Source organism: Emys orbicularis, chromosome 8 (assembly GCF_028017835.1).
Source record: "Emys orbicularis isolate rEmyOrb1 chromosome 8, rEmyOrb1.hap1, whole genome shotgun sequence".
Taxonomy (NCBI): domain Eukaryota; kingdom Metazoa; phylum Chordata; order Testudines; family Emydidae; genus Emys; species Emys orbicularis.
The window spans coordinates 110954592-110972810 of NC_088690.1; the positions used below are offsets into that span (position 1 = coordinate 110954592).

Sequence of the window (18219 nt, forward strand, 5' to 3'; positions counted from 1 at the left end):
ATAGATTGAGCTCCTTGCGTCTATCCCCATAAGGCAGGGTCTCCAATCCTTTAATCATTCTTGTGGCTCTTCTCTGAACCCTCTCTGATTTATCAACATCCTTCTTGAATTGTGGACACCAGAACTGGAGACAGGATTCCAGCAGCGGTCACACCAGTGCCAAATATAGAGGTAAAATAACCTCTCTACTCCTACCCGAGATTCCCCTGTTTATGCATCCCAGCATCACATTAGCTCTTTTGACCACACCGGGAACTCATGTTCCACTACCATCCCCAAATTTTTTTCAGAGTCCCTGCTTCTCAGCATATAGTCCCCCATCCTGCAAATATGGCCTACCCCCCCTTGATCATAGAATCATAGAATATCAGGCTTGGAAGAGACCTTAGGAGGTCATCTAGTCCAACCCCCTGCTCAAAGCAGGACCAATCCCCAACTAAATCATCCCAGCCAGGGCTTTTTCAAGCCTGCCCTTAAAAACCTCTACAGAAGGAGATTCCACCACCTCCCTAGGTAACCCATTCCAGTGCTTCACCACCCTCCTAGTGAAAAAGTTTTTTCTAATATCCAACCTAAACCTCCCCCACTGCAACTTGAGACCATTACTCCTTGTTCTGTCATCTGGTACCACTGAGAACAGTCTAGATCCATCCTCTTTGGAACCCCCCTTTCAGGTAGTTGAAAGCAGCTATCAAATCCCCCCTCATTCTTCTCTTCTGCAGACTAAACAATCCCAGTTCCCTCAGCCTCTCCTCATAAGTCATGTGCTCCAGCCCCCTAATCATTTTTGTTGATCAGCAGATGCAGTGCCCATTAGTACATTCTGGGGCAAAGAGGAAGCTGTTTCTGACTGCAGCATATCAGGGTGGGAAGAGGGTTTTGACTGCTGCTGTGCTTTGCAACAGTAATTTTAGCAGAAGGGGATGAAGGACGAAAGAGAAAGTAGAGTCAGTCAGTAGGGTGGGATAGTTTTGTTCTTAGCAGATGGCTTGCTCTACACGGCTTCAGTTTGAAAGCATCGGGCCTGATTCTCCGCTGCCTTGCACCTTGTGTCGTCACTCATGCCAGTGCAAAGTGGGTGCAAAATGCTACCAGACAGAATGGTAGCGCTCTACCCCTTTTCTGCATTCCGTTTGCACAGGCAGTATTGAAGACACAAGGTACAGGGCAATGGAGCATCAGGACCAGTATTTCAATGACACCATGATGTCTGAGCACTGTACACACACCACACAGACCCCTCAGCTGTATTCCTCTGCGTGAGAGGTGCTAGTATCATGTTTTGGACACAAATTTTCTTTTGTCCTTCTCAGATCTGAGATGTAAGACTTCACTCTTAGTGCTGAAATCTAAAGGGAAACCTCAGTTCTGAAAGGAGAACTGTAGAGGAAAGATTGAAAATTGAGATTCATCTCTGGATTCCCCACTAGCCAAGCTGTGGAGGGGCGGGAGGGTAATTCGGCAGAAAATTCAGCTTCCAATGAGACATTTAAAAAGTATTGCTTCCCTTTGTGAAATCACCTTCGTAGTTTATGGATGGCTGATGCAGGGGTTGCAATGAGTCTTCTGATATTTGCGTTTTCACATTCGGAGGGGTCTTCAGTGACCCAGAAAACACCAAAAGGGAGACGATACTACCTCACCAAGGCTCTCCAAGAATCATGCATCTGACGAAGTGGGTATTCACCCACGAAAGCTTATGCTCCAACACATCTGTTAGTCTTAAAGGTGCCACAGGACTCTCTGTTGCTTTTTACAAGAATCATAAGAAAAGGCATTTTTAAAGGGTTGCAACTTATTTCTTTGCTGCATTCCACCCAAGCGCATAACTTGATTTTCACTTTGGCTTCCTTTGAGATTCATTTGAAACGTCAAAGTTTCAAGCTTTATTCAGTGTGCCTGTCCCTCAGTTTGGTGGTTCTCATTTTACAGAGCTGTTCTAAAAATACCTCTTTGCTTTTTGGAGTGCATGCTTCCACCTGACTCAGTTACAATGTGTGCTTTCCGGTATGTTGCTGTATCAAACTGTTTTGCACAGAAGAATTAAAATGGCAAAGGATTTTCAGTAAGCATGGGATTGTCTTCTCCGTCATTCCTACTACATGCACTGAAGCTTAAAAGAGAGGCAGAAAATATGGTAGTTTAAATTTGATGTATGCGTCTCTTCCCTTAGCATGTGTGTTAACCCCACAAGTGTCAGTGAGCACTCTGGGTATGTACTGAGAGGAGAATTAAACATCTCATGCAGACTATTTGGGGGGGGGGGAATGGTGTCTTGCAAGTTTTAGGTTGACCAGTGCCAGCTCAGCTAGTTGGGTTTTGTTTGACAGGCTCAGACATTTTAGAACCTGGAAGCTAGCTGAATAAATAAAAGAGATAGGCCCTGCTTCTCAGTGAGTCCCTCCCTGTGCTGAGCACAGGAAGAGAGGGGGCTGTGCAAAGGTGACTCTTGTTATGTTGATGGTTTGCAATGAGAAGTTAGAGTGTTTTATGTTTTTATCTTTTCTGGCCAGTTGCAATGTAACATGACTTTGTTTCTTAAAATCCAGAACCTTAAACACACAAGAACTAAAAACAGAGAGAGAGAAAGCAGGTTGCTCCCTCAAGTAGAGAGGCACAACTCACCCCACCTTGCTTTAAGGCTGGCTCTTTGCAGACTGACTGCAGTAGACAAAGATTGCCTGCTTCCTACACAATTTGTAGCCTGCAAGCAGGACCAGGAATCCTTTTAGGATTTAAAGTGACAGTTTGTAATTTTTACAGTTTGCAATACACCCCAAATTTAAGCCACCGTTAAGCTTCCCATATTCTGCAGCTCTATGGGCAGAAACACAATGATGCCTTGTGGATCCCAAAGGGTAAGCAATAAAAACACAGCAGAGGCTTAAATATTTGTGGGAAAGCCAGCTCTCGCGGCCTCATCATCTGCCTACATCGGTCTTGGGCACAATCAACAAAAAAAGATGAAATATGCAGTCTCATTCAAGACTCAGCCAAAAGCCCATTGAATTAAATGGCAAGTCTTCTGCTGACTTCAGTGGGCTTCAGTGCAGCAGTACATAACTAAATCGAAATAATTAGCCCAGGGGTCGGCAACCTTTCAGAAGTGGTGTGCCGAGTCTTCATTTATTGACTCTAATTTAAGGTTTCGCGTGCCAGTAATACATTTTAATGTTTTTAGAAGGTCTGTTTCTATAAGTCTATAATATATAACTAAACTATTGTTGTATGTAAAGTAAATAAGGTTTTTAAAATGTTTAAGAAGCTTCATTTAAAATTAAATTAAAATGCAGAGCCCCCTGGACCAGTGGCCAGGACCCGGGCCGTGTGAGTGACATTGAAAATCAGCTCGCGTGCCGCCTTCGGCACACATGCCATAGGTTGCCTACCCCTGAATTAGCCTCTAGATAGCTTCAGATCAGGCTCTGGGTTGTCAGTCCAGGCTCTCAGATCGGCTTATGCTTGTTGTACTTGGCGGGCACTAACCAGAGAAGAGATACAGGTGCACAGGATTCAGGGAAACCTTCAGAGACAATCTAGCTATGGGGCTCCCATGGGCTTTACGAGGAGTTAAAGCCCCATGCACCACTTGGCAGATAATGAACGCTTTCCCATTTTGCACTGCTTTTTTTCAAAGATACAAGGGTGATAGAAACCCTTTTTATCCACTTTGAACATTCAAGGGGATGAATCGGGTTTGTGGGGATTTGACCCCATGGTTCCAAGGTCTGATGGTATTTTAAAACCTGAGGCATAGCGCCTAAGGGCTTGTCTGCATTAGGGATTTTTGCACCATTGTCGCTATGCTGGTGTAGATACGTTGCACTGGTGTAAAATGGGGCTTACACCAGTTTCATACCAGACTAAACAAGAGCAAGAGCAAACCCCAGTTCACACCAGTGCAGTGCATTTACACTCAGGATTTTGACCCGATGCAAAAATCTCTAATGGAGATAAGTTCTAAGCCATCGTCTCTGGCAATATCTTTTCATTTAAATACTGGAATATTAGCTTGCTGTTTGGACAGGGCACCTGAGACGGTGCTTGAAATGCAAGCCAGACGAGGAATGGGTTTGTTCTGCTGGGTCATTTCCCTTCACTCCCTTTCTATGAATTTTTAGCTACTGTTTCCTAACATCGCCTGAAAATCCAGAGTCATGACCACTCACGTCACGCTGGAAGATGCCTTGTCCAATGTGGACCTGCTGGAGGAGCTACCGCTGCCAGATCAGCAGCCATGCATCGAGCCACCTCCCTCTTCCATCATGTACCAGGTATGTACCAGTTCCCAGATTTTGGCTCGGGGAGGCGAGCTTTAGAATGGTAACTCCTAAGAGGTGTGCATGGTTGTTTGCAGACCAGTCAAAAGGATCTTCTAGTATGAGTAAGGGATGAGGACCAAAGTATGGGAGAAAATACGGGACAGAGGAAAGTTATTTCAACAGTAAAAGATCACAAGATGTGCTTTGCTGTGTACAGGTCCTGTTGGTTCCTCTTTCTATGTAGTGCATATATCTTATAATATAGACACCAGGTAATATATAGTATGTGGATATTTACTCCTCCCCCCCACCACACTCCTGCCTCCTCGATTGGCTTGCTCCCCATGTTAATGTGTAACTATGTGTGCAGTGATTGCCTTGTCATGCATGGAGGATTGCAAAATTTGTTTCACTAGGTCAGATCGGACACTCGTGCTGTAGCATTAGCATCTAGTACAAGTTATCAGCTCCACAGGCACTTGTGGGTCAAATTCCAGCCCTCCCGAGGCAATCCTGCCATTGTTTTTAATTTGTCTACTTCTCCAGTATTTTCACTCCCTCCTGGCCAGCTTCCTGTGAGCACGCTGGAGGGAAGAGCGAAGTTGGTCCAGGACAGCCCCATTTCAGGGAGCCCACACAGGCATGAATAAGGTTGAGTCTAAAATACCTGGGCTAACCTGAGTCTGGAAAACCTGGTCAAGCCTGTTTCCATATCATGCTTAACCCCGGGCGTTGGTTGCTAGCCTTCACCACTGCCCTCCACCCCGCCACTCCAGTCCTCAGACTGGCTCTCCCCGGCTACATTATCCCAGAAATGAATGTGCTGTGTAGATATCTAGTTTCACGACAGATATGCTACAGATGCCCTTGTAACTCTACTCTTAATCCAGGAGCTGGGAGGAATCAATTACTGAAGTGAATACAATTTCACCAAAGCCAGTTTTGTTGGCGGTGTTGGGGAGGAGCAGCATCATGCATTTGTATCTTAGATTAGTTCACATCCAAGTCTGCCTGGAATCAGGGGACTGAGAGTCAGGACTCCTGGGTTCTTGATCTTCCCCTGACTCCCTATAGGGTCCCTGTACTTTTCTGTGCCTTGTTTTCCTCTCTCTAAGATGGTTCTATAAAAAATTACCCTACAGTGGTATGGGGAACAGGGCCGGCTCCAGGCACCAGCCGAGCAAGCTGGTGCTTGAGGCGGCAGCTTGTAGGAGGCGGCATTCCGCCCAATCCTAGGGCGGCATGGCCGCTTTTTTTTCTTTTTCTCTCTTTGTTGTTGTTCCGCTTCGGCTGCCCTGTAGGGGGCAGCGGTGCGGAGGATGGGAGCGCCCTGCAGCAAGCCCGGCAGGGCAGCCCGCGTCCTTCCCTCCCAGCCGACTGGAGCGGCGCGGAGCCCTCCCGGCAAGTGGCAGGCGGCGCGGCAGGAGGAGCCGCGTGGCAGCGCCCCGCTGAAGCCCTGGCTGCTCCCCTTCTTTCTCTCCCTCCACTAGCCGGGGCACATCTGCAGGGCAGGGAGTCCCCCTGCACCCTGGCTCCGGCCGTGCCGCAGGTTTTTTTTTTGCTTGGGGCGGCCAAAAAGCCAGAGCCGGCCCTGATGGGGAAGCTCAGCTATTTATTATTTGTGATGTGCTTTGAGGTCCTCAGTGGAGCCCATTATTCTCGCTGTCAGTAGGGTCAGCCTTTAAGTAAGGAGTTCTCCCAGCAGGTGTTCGTGGCTGCGGTAGCTGCCACCTCTTATTACTAGGTTCTTGTTATGCAACTCGCTGTCCCAGAGCATCTCCTCGCAGCAAGACCTGGCATCGCAGCACTTTCACCTCAGTTTCCCCACGATGATCTTCAGCCTGCTCCCGCCATAGCCTCCAGCCCACTTCTGGGGTAGCACAGTCCCTGAGTGGCGGCCCCCTGGTTACAGGCAGGCTCCCAGTGGCAACAGCCTGTCTGACTGACTAGCCTCCATCATCCAGGTCAGGTCTACCCTCCTACCACGGGCTCTTAGCAGGTCACAGCCCTCAGCCAGGTCCTAGCTGGAGTCCAGCTTCTTGCCTCACATCAGAGCAGCTTGTCCACCCTCCGCCCCCAGTCAGCGCTCAGCTGCTGGGCTTTTCTCCTCCTTCACGCCTCCTGCTCTCCCCTCCCCAGACAGCCCTCCACTGCTGGGGTCTCCTGGGGTTTTTTAAGTCCCACACCCAGCACAGGTGTAGTGGGGTGGGGCTGACTGAACAGGGCAGACTGGCCCCAGGCCTCTGGTCTCTTAAAGGGGCAGGCTGCCCTCTGACAGCTCTAGATTGTTTTTGGCCCCAATCTATTGCCATTCACATCAGTGGGAGCAGGCTGGAGCCCTGTGTCAGTTAGTCTGAGCAGCGGCAAGGGCCTTAAAGCCAGAAGCCAGTGCCCTTCATTTCTTCTTCTCTCAGCGCATCTACGTACAAGAGCAACCACTAGGACTTGGCTGTTAGTTTTCAGCTCTGGTGCCTCAGACACATTCTCACCTTCGGGACTGCCTGACTTGTAAATGTGTATATTTTCCTGCCCTTTATCACGGTTTATTCTTGGTAACCCCTGCTAATAAAGCGTGGCTCTCTGTCCCCCTCCAGAGGCTGGAGCATGAATAGCGGTTAATGAGCCTGCATCAGCCTCTGACTGAACGGACCTGACTATGAGCTCCAGAATGAGCGCTAGAGACTTGTTCTTTTAGACCCAAGGATGCTGGGATCAATCCATGCAGATGACCTGACCGGGGGAGTCATTACATGTTTTTATGGGATCTTCCTTCTTAATGAATTATTGAAGCCCTTTTAGCCATCTGGAGTAGCTGAACCATAACAAATATCCAACAGTGCTTTAACCCTGGACCATTTATTGTGTCTGCAGGCTAATTTCGACACAAACTTTGAAGACAGAAATGCCTTTGTGACCGGCATTGCCAGGTACATCGAACAGGCTACAGTGCACTCTAGCATGGTGAGTCTCCAAGCCCACCCAGGACCCTTACATGCCTTGCCCCTTCCAGGGTCTGCGCCACCACGTCTTCATGGCTGTTTTTAGCTTAATTGAAGCGAGTGTGGGTATGCCTGCCCACGCTGCAGTCGCCCCTCCGATTGCAGGGTAGACATACCCTCAGTCCCGTGGTGCTGGTCCATAGTTCTTTCTAGTGGGCGTTCCACAGCCGAGCGTTTCTGTATGTTTCAGAATGAAATGCTGGAGGAAGGACATGAATACGCAGTGATGCTTTACACGTGGAGGAGCTGCTCTCGGGCCATACCCCAGGTAAGAGGTAGCACTGGATCCCTTCCAGGAGGGACATGCTAGAGCAGCCAGCTGGCTGTCACTTACAAATGCCTCCATTTGTGCTGGGGAAATCAACCAGAAGGAGAGAAGACTCTGATTGGGGTATGGTGAGAAGCTGGAATGAGACTACACTGACCGCCCAGCCCAACCATCCCACTGCTGGGGAGGAGCGGGGTGTGGGCTGCAGTACCAACAGCACTAGATAGCTGCTTTAGTAGCTGCAGAGCTCTGGGGTACATGCTTTGAGTACTTGTGCTGTGCCCAGGGCAAGACCCATCCCTGTCTGTTATGAGGAGTGTGGGTAGCACCTGCTGTCATTAAAGCTGTGTTGTAGCTTCCATTCTAACCCCTCTTCTTTGGATGCTCCTGACTTTCTCACATTCCTTCGGAGCTGGAAATTGTTTCAGCTCAAAGTTTATTTGCTTTTGAGAAGTTAGGCCCAGATCCTCAAAGGTGCCTAACTCCCATTGATTTCAATGGGAGTTAGGTGCCTAAATACCTTTAGGATCTGGGCTTTAGAGTGAAATCAACGGAGCAGTATTTGGAACACACTTTCCCCCTCTTTCTATTCCATGGGTTACATTGGGATGATTTCAAACTTGACTTGTTTGGGGGCTTCCACTGAGATTTAAACATCACGTTAAGTTTGAAAAAAATCACTTCATTATCTTTCGTGTTAAACTTGTTACAAGCCTGTTGCTTGATTCTGCCCATCTTGAACTTGAGACCAGTGCAAACTGCAGTGAAATTCCACATTTGGGAGTGGGGGGGATTTTTTTAGGCATTTGTGTTGAGTGGCGGCTAATTGAAGCTGCTCAGAGGCAGTGGCTCTGCAGTGTTGGATAGGTAGCAATGCAGGCTGAGATGCAAGAGAAATGCAACGTATCCCACGGTTCCACCGTTTAACACACACACATCACTGCTGTCTGTGTAGATCTGTAGGATATAGATATTGTGCACATATACAAAGAAGATCTCCTGGTTCAGAGTTCAACCTTGCCAAAGGCTGGATGAACACACATTTTTTGGCTGCTGGTATATTTAAGTATTGATCCAGCCATAATTTTTGACACCTTTTCTAGCTAAATTTGGATATTTTTCTAGCCCCACGAGCTACGACAAAACCCTAAATGTTGAAGGGCCCAATCCTGCACGCCAGTTTGCTCGTCTGTGGTCCTCTTGAGTGACTGACTGCAGGAGTAGGCTCAAGAGCTGTGTGCTGTAATGTGAGCCCACGTTACATCACTGTGGTCGATGCTCTTACCTATTGGGATCCAGGAAGTGGGCGGGCGAAGCCCCAGCCTAAGGGGGGGCCCACAGGACCTGGAGACCAAAAAAAAAAAATGCTCTTAGCAGGGCAGATACAACATGCTTTTATTATCCACTGTGACACCCGGGCTTCTCAGGAGTGCGATACAGCCAGAAACATATGTCCACATGGCTGACAAGGCGGATGGTTATGCCTCTGTGGCACCCCAGCAAAGGCCAAAATGCAGTTCCCCTGGGGCTGTCCTTTGTTGATGGTTTCATGAGTCACAGCCTCCCGGGGCTTTTCAGAGACTGAATATTTGCTTATTCCCAATGATTTTCTGTTGCTGTGCTATAATTGCCTCTTTCGATCCCTGAAGCATGCTGCAGACAGAGTTTGAATGGACGGAGAGAGAGAGCGAGCGAGAGATTGCCAGGGCACGGGGAGAGGGGATTGAATGCCACAGAAGATTTGTTTTTTTGGTGGATTAAAATCTTTACCCTCCTGGTGCTGTTACTCTGCCTAGCTGAGTCGCATGCTGCGCTGCCTCTGCGCTGCCTCAATGCATCTCTTACATGGACCCGTGAGGGCAAAGGTGCTTTTATGGCCAGATGTTTTATAGCAGATTCAGCCCCAAACACACGAGAGAGCAGCTGCACTGCTGCTCTAAATTGTGCCCGTTTGTATCGGCCCAATCGGGGCTGTCACAGCTGTGAGAACTGCTGGAGCAGAGTGCACGCTGGCCATGCCCTCCACGTGCCCCTTACGCTAGGGCGGCTGTGCGTGGGTGGCATGGAGCTGGCCATTTGGGGATTTGCTTATACAGGGATGCTGTTAAGGCAGCTTTCCTGTGGTGCAACTTCATTGGAATAGGGGTTGAGGATCTTACATCATAGTGCCCACACAAAAGAGAGTGGAGGTAACGTTGAGAGAGGCCTCAGAGCTGAATTTCAAATGAATTCAGAGAAGCATGAAATTTGGCAATGTCGGATTTGACTAAGTGTGTATAACTCGTACCAGGGTGTCCATTAAAGAGACAGAGTTTGGAATTGAAGCAGGTGAAATTCGGATAAGCCTCTCCCCGTATCCAGCTTTCCATGACCTGGATGTAGGTGACCTATCAAGATATTTTTAACTATAAAATAAAATAATAATAATAATAAAGTCCCCACAACACTTTGTAGTAGAGTCACAACACATTCAAAAAACCCATGACTTGCTATTGACTGTAACAGGTCTGTTCCAGAGCTGCAAGAACATTAAAACCTTGAATGTACTTTGAGTTTTGTGACTTTGCAATGTGAGGCACCAGTGCAACTTTACGGCACGATGACCTTCCATCTTCATGTGATGACATCAAGCCAGGACTTACGTCCTGTATGATGGTCAGGCAAAAAATGTATGAGAAGACTTTGCTTCTCAGAGCAATGCTACAGGCTACCATCCTCGTTTATAATATCGGAAAGGAATCCCAGGTCTGAGAATTGCTTCCTTAACAACAAACTTCGTCTTCAACTCGACTGTCGTCCTTAACCCAGGCTGGGCTTCACCTTGTCATGTTGACCTTGAAATCAGCAGAGGATGGGGGCCGGTGCAAACCAGAGATGTTGTTAGGAATGCTAATGATGACCATTTGTTGCTGTTGTTCAGGTGAAATGTAACGAACAGCCGAACCGGGTGGAAATTTATGAGAAGACTGTGGAAGTTCTGGAGCCGGAGGTCACCAAGCTGATGAAGTTCATGTATTTCCAGGTAAGTGGTGAAGGAGGGAGGCAGGAGCTCTGTTCGCAGTTCAGTATTTGTGGCTCTCTGATCTCATTTCCCTGCCAATCCAGCCTGGAGGACACCTTCCCAACTCCTCTTGGTAGAACTGAGACACCCTTTAGCTTTGTACCTGCCAGTTGTCATGTGGGATACCTCACAGCAGAATCTCTAAGGCACACAACCCTTGCCTAGCCTCAGATTTAATTATAAACTCAAAATTCAGGCCCGGATCATAAACCTTTGGGCAAAGCTGAGCCCGGAAGCTTATGAAGGTCCAGATGGCTTCAGCCCTGCTATAGGTATTTGCTCTGCAATGTATTTGTATAAGGCAGCCACCCCACCAGTATTTAGAGACAACTAATGCTTCTATTGCTCTGCAAAAGGAAATGAAGGGTTAGGAGGGAACCGTCACCCACCAGAGCCTGAACTGTGGGTGTTGAGGAAGACACAAAGGCACTTACACCACCATGTTTTTGTTGGCATTTCTGCAGCAGGGGGAGATATTTGAGTTCAGTGCTACTTGTGGTAGAAGATAACAAGCATGAGGTTGCTAGACCACCTGCTTTTGCTCAGATTAATATTTTTTGTCAGCCACTTCCACAGCTCCCCATATTCAATGTGCTTTCATGTGACAGTGTTTTTGGAGCGGTTTCCCCTTCTGTCTGGATGCAAAGCCGGGCACCGTCCATTCCACCCATTTGCAAGAGGACATGCCCCCAGATAATGAAACTCTTCTGAGGCTGGAAACCTTTCCTTTGCACTTACCACTGTAACTGTCCAACGTCAATAAGGGCACAGAGACTTAAATTTAGCAGCGCTCAGACTTGAGGCATCCCAAAGCACTTAACAAAATCACATGGTAGGTTCTGGCAGAGTGTGTAGACTGACAGCCGGGCTGAGCTCCAGGAGCCTACACAGAACCTGGGTCTAGGTTTCTCCCTTGCTCTTTTTCAGGGCCATGAGATCTTTAACATCCACCTGAAAAGCTGCGCAGAAGGACTCTTGGCGTAACACCTTATTTTATCTGGCAGAGCTCCCCACACTATGTGACATTGTCAGTCCAAGGCCCCATACAGGGTTTGAACCTGCATTCCTCCGGCCAGCAGTGAGAGTACTTTCAAATGAGCTGGGATATTTGTAACAAAGCCTCTTCATCTGTCATCAGTGGGGTTTGGATGTGGAACCTTGAGCCCTGTAACAGTGTACACGCCCTGCTGGCGCTCATCCTGGTGGCTGGGTCTGGGGATTAGCTCTCGCCTCATCTGGCACCCCTTTCTGTCAGTGACTCAGCCCTCCGGCCAGGTCACTATTTAGTCCGTCAGGGGTGTCAAAGTCCCAGTGGACAGGCTGTCCATATGCCGTGGGAGGAAGTCTTCTGGTTCACATCCAGATCCAGGGGAACTCGGGCCCATCCAGTGTTCTGAGTTCAAATCCAGGGACCCTATACCCGGTAACGACAGTCTACTCAGTCTCAGACCCAGTTGCTGTTTCCCTGGGCTCCTTCCTACCTCACTTCTCTAGCTCCCGGCCCATCTCTGGGTTTACCAGCCCGAGGTTCCTCCACTCGCAGTGGCTACACCCCCCGGCTTCTTGCTAGCCTCTGTAGTGCAGGGCAGGAGCCCAGGGCTCGCTCTTCCCCTAGATCTCCTCCTCGTCCTTAGCCAACTCCCTTTCTCTCTAGGGAATGACTGCAAAGCTCCTCCCGGCAGCCCCCTCCTGCTCTCATCATCCTGGCTTTATACACGCTCAGCCTGCCCCTGCCCAGCTGCGCTTCATCATCCGTTAGACTTTATCCATTCCTGATTCTCCTCCAGGTGCAGCCCATAAGGTTAATTGGCCCTTGTTAACCTGCTCAGGCCTTGGATGGGGTGGACATCCCATTCCAGCGCCAAACGTGCAGGCCTATTCTACCTGAGCTGGAGGAGGAATGCTATTAGCTAGTGGAAGTAAGGCTGTTTTCCATTTGGTGGGCCGGTCGTTAGGTGGGGACATGTCGCACACACGTGCATGCCAAGCCACTGGATTCCATAGTTCTACTAAGCACGGACAGGGCACCCGCTAAGTATGTTCCCCTCCCGTTGTCTTCCAGCGCAAGGCTATCGAGCGGTTCTGCAACGAGGTGAAGCGCTTGTGCCATGCTGAGAGAAGGAAGGATTTTGTCTCCGAGGCCTATCTCCTGACGCTGGGGAAATTCATTAACATGTTCGCCGTGCTGGATGAGCTGAAGAACATGAAGTGCAGCGTCAAAAATGACCACTCTGCCTACAAAAGGTGGGCGGGGAACCACCTGCCTTGCACATTTCTGTAGCGTGCGGGGAGGAGGCGTAGGATGGCCAGGGCCAGGGCTGTGTCTCATTTGCTTCTGACTCAGGGCAGGAGGAGGAAAGATGACCCAGTGGTTAGGATGCTAGCCAGAGCCTGGGGTTTGAGTTCCTCCTCCATCACAGACTTCCTGTATGACCCTGGGCAAGTCACTTAGCCTCTCTGTGCATCAGTTCCCCATCTGTGAAATGGGGACAGTAGCACTGCCCTACCTCACAGGGATGTTATGAGGACAGAGTAAAGATTGTGAGGTGCTCAGATACTACTGTAATAGGGGTCAGATAAATAGCTTAGATAGAGAGAGCTAATGAGATTATTTTGCAGGTGATTAACGGTTTCTGCTAAAACGCTGTGCAGTGCCAGATGGCTGCTAAACTAAACAACAATGCAAAGCATCAGTCTAGGAGTTGCATGAATGTAGTTAGAGTTTTAGTGGCATAAGTTTCCATAAAGGATTTTGCTCTTTGGGGCATTTTCCCCTTAAAACTACAGAATATATTCAATGCAAACCAGTCAGCAGTCTAGCAAAATAGAGGAGACCAGACTGCAGGAGACAACAAACCTGCAAGGCAACCATGTCAGGTTAAAACCCCACGAAAGCTTATGCCCAAATAAATCTGTTAGTCTTTAAGGTGCCACCAGACTTCTTGTTGTTTTTGTAGATACAGATTAACACGGCTACCCCCGATACATGTCAGGTTAAAGAGCCTGGATTACACAAAGCATTCTTTACTTGTGTTACTAATGACATGTAGGGATATTAAAGGTATTACATTTTAAAAAGCTAACCTCAGTTTCCCTATCTGTAAAATGGCGATAATGTTACTGAATTCCTCTGTAAAGCACTTTGAGAGCAATGGATACAAAGCGCTAAAGAGCTAGCTATCATTATTATTTTCACCATTTATATTGTTTGCTCATTAATAGAACTTTGCTCACCTTGGACAGTAAAACTAATCTGGGCTGTTCATGGGCACTTTCACATGCTGGTTCTCAAGCACTAGCAAAGCGTTACAGTGTCGGCACTGCAAAGATCCCAGAGTAATAGCTGCATCTCCTGATGGAGTTGGTGTCGAGAGGACAAAACACTAAGCTGTGAGTCAGGAGGTCTGAGAACTAGTTCGGGCTCCCCCCTTGACTTGCATTACAATGTAAATGGGTAAATATCCACTTAACCTTTCTGTGTTACAGTCTCCTTGTCTGCCAGACAGGGAGAAGGGACCGTACTCAGACCTGTGAAGTGTTTTATAGATAAGAGGGACACTGTAAGGGCTAAGTATTATTCTGATAAAAAAGGCTGTTTTCATTTAAAATTAAAAGAAAATCATGAAAATGTTTCTATTATTACAGTCTTAAATTGTATAAAACTTGTTGTTTTTTTAACCCATCCTCCGTGTTGGGGTAAAATGACCTGACTGCTGTGTTAACATGGCGTCAACATTGTGACTCCGCCGAGAGAGTTAACCTGATACGAAAAGCCCTGGATAACACAGGATCTCCTCCTTTCAGAGCTGCCCAGTTTTTGAGGAAGATGGCTGACCCACAGTCTATTCAGGAATCCCAGAACCTCTCCATGTTCCTGGCGAACCACAACCGGATCACACAGGCGGGTCGCTTTCCTTCACTCTCTCTCCCACCACTTGCTCAGCAAAGTTACCAGTTAGTTTTGCCAGGTGGGGTCACCTTCCCATGCAGGGAAGGGGAGACATGATTGCATTGGCAGGGCTAAGAGCGCTGCAGGTTTGGCTCTTGAGATGGCTACGTTGTTCATTATGCCCCTGATCTAAAGCCCGATGAAGCCAATCGGAGTCTTTCCATTGACTTCTGTGGGCTTTGGATCAGGCCTTACCTCCAGCTAACAGAACATCTGGGATGACTTTAGAGTTCTCAGGGTATCAGCTACCAGTGATAAAGAGAAGGTGTGGGGATCAAAAAGACACAAGATGAGTGGGATGAGGTTGTCTCTTTGGTAGAAGATTTACCCTTCAGTCTCTCACACCGAGGTTCCTGTTTTCACCTACTGGGTGCATCCAGACCTTGAGAGTCTTCTCCGGATGAGACATGCACAATGTAAAATACAGATGGAGCTGGGAAAGGCCACACTCCACACATGCACTCCATCTCGGGGACTGCAGATCAGAAAAGGGCTTTGAAAAATGCTCCTTCCTGATCCCATGGTTTGTGCCGCTGAGGTAGAACATGACACAAAGACAAGAGAAGACACTAGCAGAGTGCGAAGTCTCCTCTTGAGCCAGATCATTTCTCTTCCTCTTGTCACGTCACAGTGTTATGTTTGGCTGTTACCCCTGGTTCTCTGGTGACCACACTGGAAGAATCAATCTAAGGAGGGAGTGTTGTTCCTGAGGGCCTGAGCGCTGGAGAAAAGGGGTTTGTTTCTCAGCCCCGGTGCCCTAGCAGAGATAACATTTCCTATACAGCCTCCGGTGAGGCTAGTAGGTGACATTCTCCTCCTGCGCCTGGTTCTGAAACCTTGGACACAGGCTCAGGAAGACTAAGAACCACTAACTGTTTAACTAAACACAGATGGCCCGGTCAGTCTGCAAGCTGCAGGGTGAAAATCATGCTCCTCGATCCTCCAAACGTTGCCTCCACCTTCCTCTCACTGGCCCTTCCAGGGTGGGATTAATGTGGGGCGTGTTGGTGTTTCAGTGTCTGCATCAGCAGCTGGAAGTTATCCCTGGCTACGAGGAGCTGCTAGCGGATATTGTCAACATCTGTGTGGACTACTATGAAAACAAGATGTACTTGACGCCCAGCGAGAAGCACATGCTCTTAAAGGTGAATCCCTCTTACACGTGCTCTCGCAGTCTTTGGCTTTTGTCCCGTTTCTTAGTGGTGAAATCCCTTTGTGCTCCCACAGGTTTTTTCTCTCCCTTTTTCTTTCCTTTGTTCCCTTCCTCCCTTGTGGTGTCAGATTTGCGGGGGGTCTCTCCACGCACGCAGAGCCAGATTCTCCTCGAGCCAAGGGCTAGAATGACAAGGATGCAGCCTCTCCAAGGAATATCAAAGCTTCTGCCGAGCCACCTTGCTCCCTGAGCCCTTTCTCCATCTTCCCTCCCTTAATCTTTTGCTCCTTCCTTCAGCTGGGAATCCATAATCTCCACTGCGTCCCCCACTTCCAACCTTTACTTCTCCCCCTCCAGGGCCCCGTGACGGTCCGTCCAGCTGAGCAGAGCTGGGCACAGCTCTAAGCATGGGTCACTCAGGCATGTTCGGAAGCAATACCTCTGCCCGGGGGCTGAGTGTGCTGCCTTCATGGCATTCCCAGCGGCCAGAGCAGTAACTCATCCCTGCATGGCGCTTTCAGTCGATCACTAGGCTGGCTTTTCTCAGTCTGTTCTCTCTCCTCTCCTCTTTATTCTTCCTGTCCTTCTGCTATCCTTCCACAGACCCTTTCCCCCCTTCTTCCTTTCTCTCTTTCCTCTGCTCCCCGTCTCCCCTCGCCACCAGCTTTCTCCTTCTGGACCCTTTACAACGTCGGCAACCCTGCCCAGCACGCCCAGAGGATGCTCAATGGCTGTTCTGTGCGTTCAGCCAGCAGGTGGAGCCTCTCCCTGAGGAATGGGAAAGCGCTGTGCCCAGCAGTCAAGTGGGGCTTCTGTTGTCACGCACAAGTGTTTAGGAGCCGCTCTCTGCTTGCGTGGGCCAAAATCAGCGTCATGTGGCAAACCAAACCCTGGATCTGAATCCCCCCCCCCCCAGACTTAGGAGCCCCTGAATGTTGCTGCTCAGGCCCCTGGCTAGCAGGGATGGAACCGATCGTTGGAGTCTTTGGGCTCCTTCCAGCATTTGTGCCATAACCCCAAAGAGGCCACAAAGTGAACGGGTCAGGATCTCGGGCGAAGGTAGGCGGGACGAGTGGCAGGAGCTCGATAGGCAGGAACAACCGCCGGGGCTCAGAGTCCATATCAGGGTCAATAGTCAGGCCAAGGGTCAAGCCAAAGACTGGTTGGGGATCAGGCCAAGGGTCAATACCGGGTGTCAGGGTCCATGTGAGTGTTCTGTTGTTCAAGCAGAAGTCATGGTCCTAGTCAGAGCTGAGGTCAATAGTGGGAGTTCACAAACAGAGAATGCAGGGTGGTCATGGCAGCTAGCCACTGTTACCTGCTGAACACTCCCTGGCCTGCCCCTTGCGTTTATATAAGTACAAAGTAATGCACATCGGAAAACACCATCCCAACTATACATAGAAAATGATGGGGTCTCAATTTAGCTGTTACCACTCAAGAAAGAGAGATCTTGGAGTCATTATGGATAGTTCTCTGAAAACATCTGCTCAATGTGCAGTAGCAGTCAAAAAAGCTAACAGAATGTTAGGAATCATCAGGAAAGGGATAGAGACTATCATAGAAAATATCATAATGCCACTATAGAAATCCATGGTATACCCACACCTTGAATAATGTTTGCAGTTCTGGTCTCCCCCATCTCAAAAAGAATTGGAAAAGGTGCAGAGAAGGGGTATGGAACAGCTTCCATATGAGGGAAGATTAAAAAGACTGGGACTGTTCATCTTAGAAAGGAGATGACTAAGGGGGATATGTTAGAGAAGTCTATAAAATCATGAATGGCATGGAGAAAATTAATAGGGAAGTGTTATTTACCCCTTCACATACCAAAAGATCTGTGGGGAACCCTGTGAAATTAATAGACATCCAATTTAAAACAAACAGAAGAAAGTACTTCTTCACACAGTGCACAGTCAAACGGTAGAACTCATTGTCATGGAATGTTTTGAAGCTGGAAATTATAACTGGATTCAAAAAAGAACTAGATAAGTTCATGGAGGATCGGTCCATCAATGGCTATTAGCCAAGATGGTGAGGGACACCAGACATGCTCCACATGTCCCTAAACGTCCAACTGCCACAAGCTAGGACTGGATGACAGAAGATGGATCACTCTAAATTACCCTGTTCAGTTCATTCCCTCTGAAGCATTTGGCACTGGCCACTGTCAGATGACAGGATATTGGGCTAGATGGACCATTCGTCAGACCCAATATTGTCATTCTTATGAGATTGTCCTCAACATTTGTGAGTTTAATCTGGAGCAGAATGTTGAACTTTCCACAAGTGAACATGGCTTTTCATTACAAACAGGTTGAAATTTCACCAGGGGAAAAATTATGAATTTTTTCAAATTTGCTCTGGGATGAAATTTTTCCATTTTCATTTTAACGTTTTATGGCAGCAGAAACCACCTTTTGTTCTTGAAAAAACATATAAAGCAAAAGATCAAGGCGAACGTGTTAGGAATCCACAAATATTTGATTTTCCCCACCCTACCCATCACCAATTTCACATGGCTGGA

At 48.2% G+C, this 18219-nt stretch overlaps 1 protein-coding gene across 8 annotated transcripts in view; it reads left to right on the forward strand.

Annotated features, from left to right (window-relative positions):
• The first annotated feature begins 4157 nt into the window (after positions 1-4157).
• The window catches only part of CYFIP2 (cytoplasmic FMR1 interacting protein 2), a 63706-nt gene continuing 49644 nt past the window's right edge, over positions 4158-18219 (forward strand). For 2 of the 8 annotated variants that reach the window (XM_065408886.1, XM_065408887.1), the window contains exons 1-7: positions 4158-4274; positions 7134-7223; positions 7452-7529; positions 10450-10551; positions 12653-12834; positions 14395-14491; positions 15556-15684. In XM_065408886.1, coding sequence (XP_065264958.1) covers positions 4158-4274; positions 7134-7223; positions 7452-7529; positions 10450-10551; positions 12653-12834; positions 14395-14491; positions 15556-15684 — 795 coding nt within the window. The remainder of the gene's footprint in view (positions 4275-7133; positions 7224-7451; positions 7530-10449; positions 10552-12652; positions 12835-14394; positions 14492-15555; positions 15685-18219) is intronic. The other 6 variants (XM_065408890.1, XM_065408888.1, XM_065408889.1 and 3 more) reach the window with 6 other exon arrangements.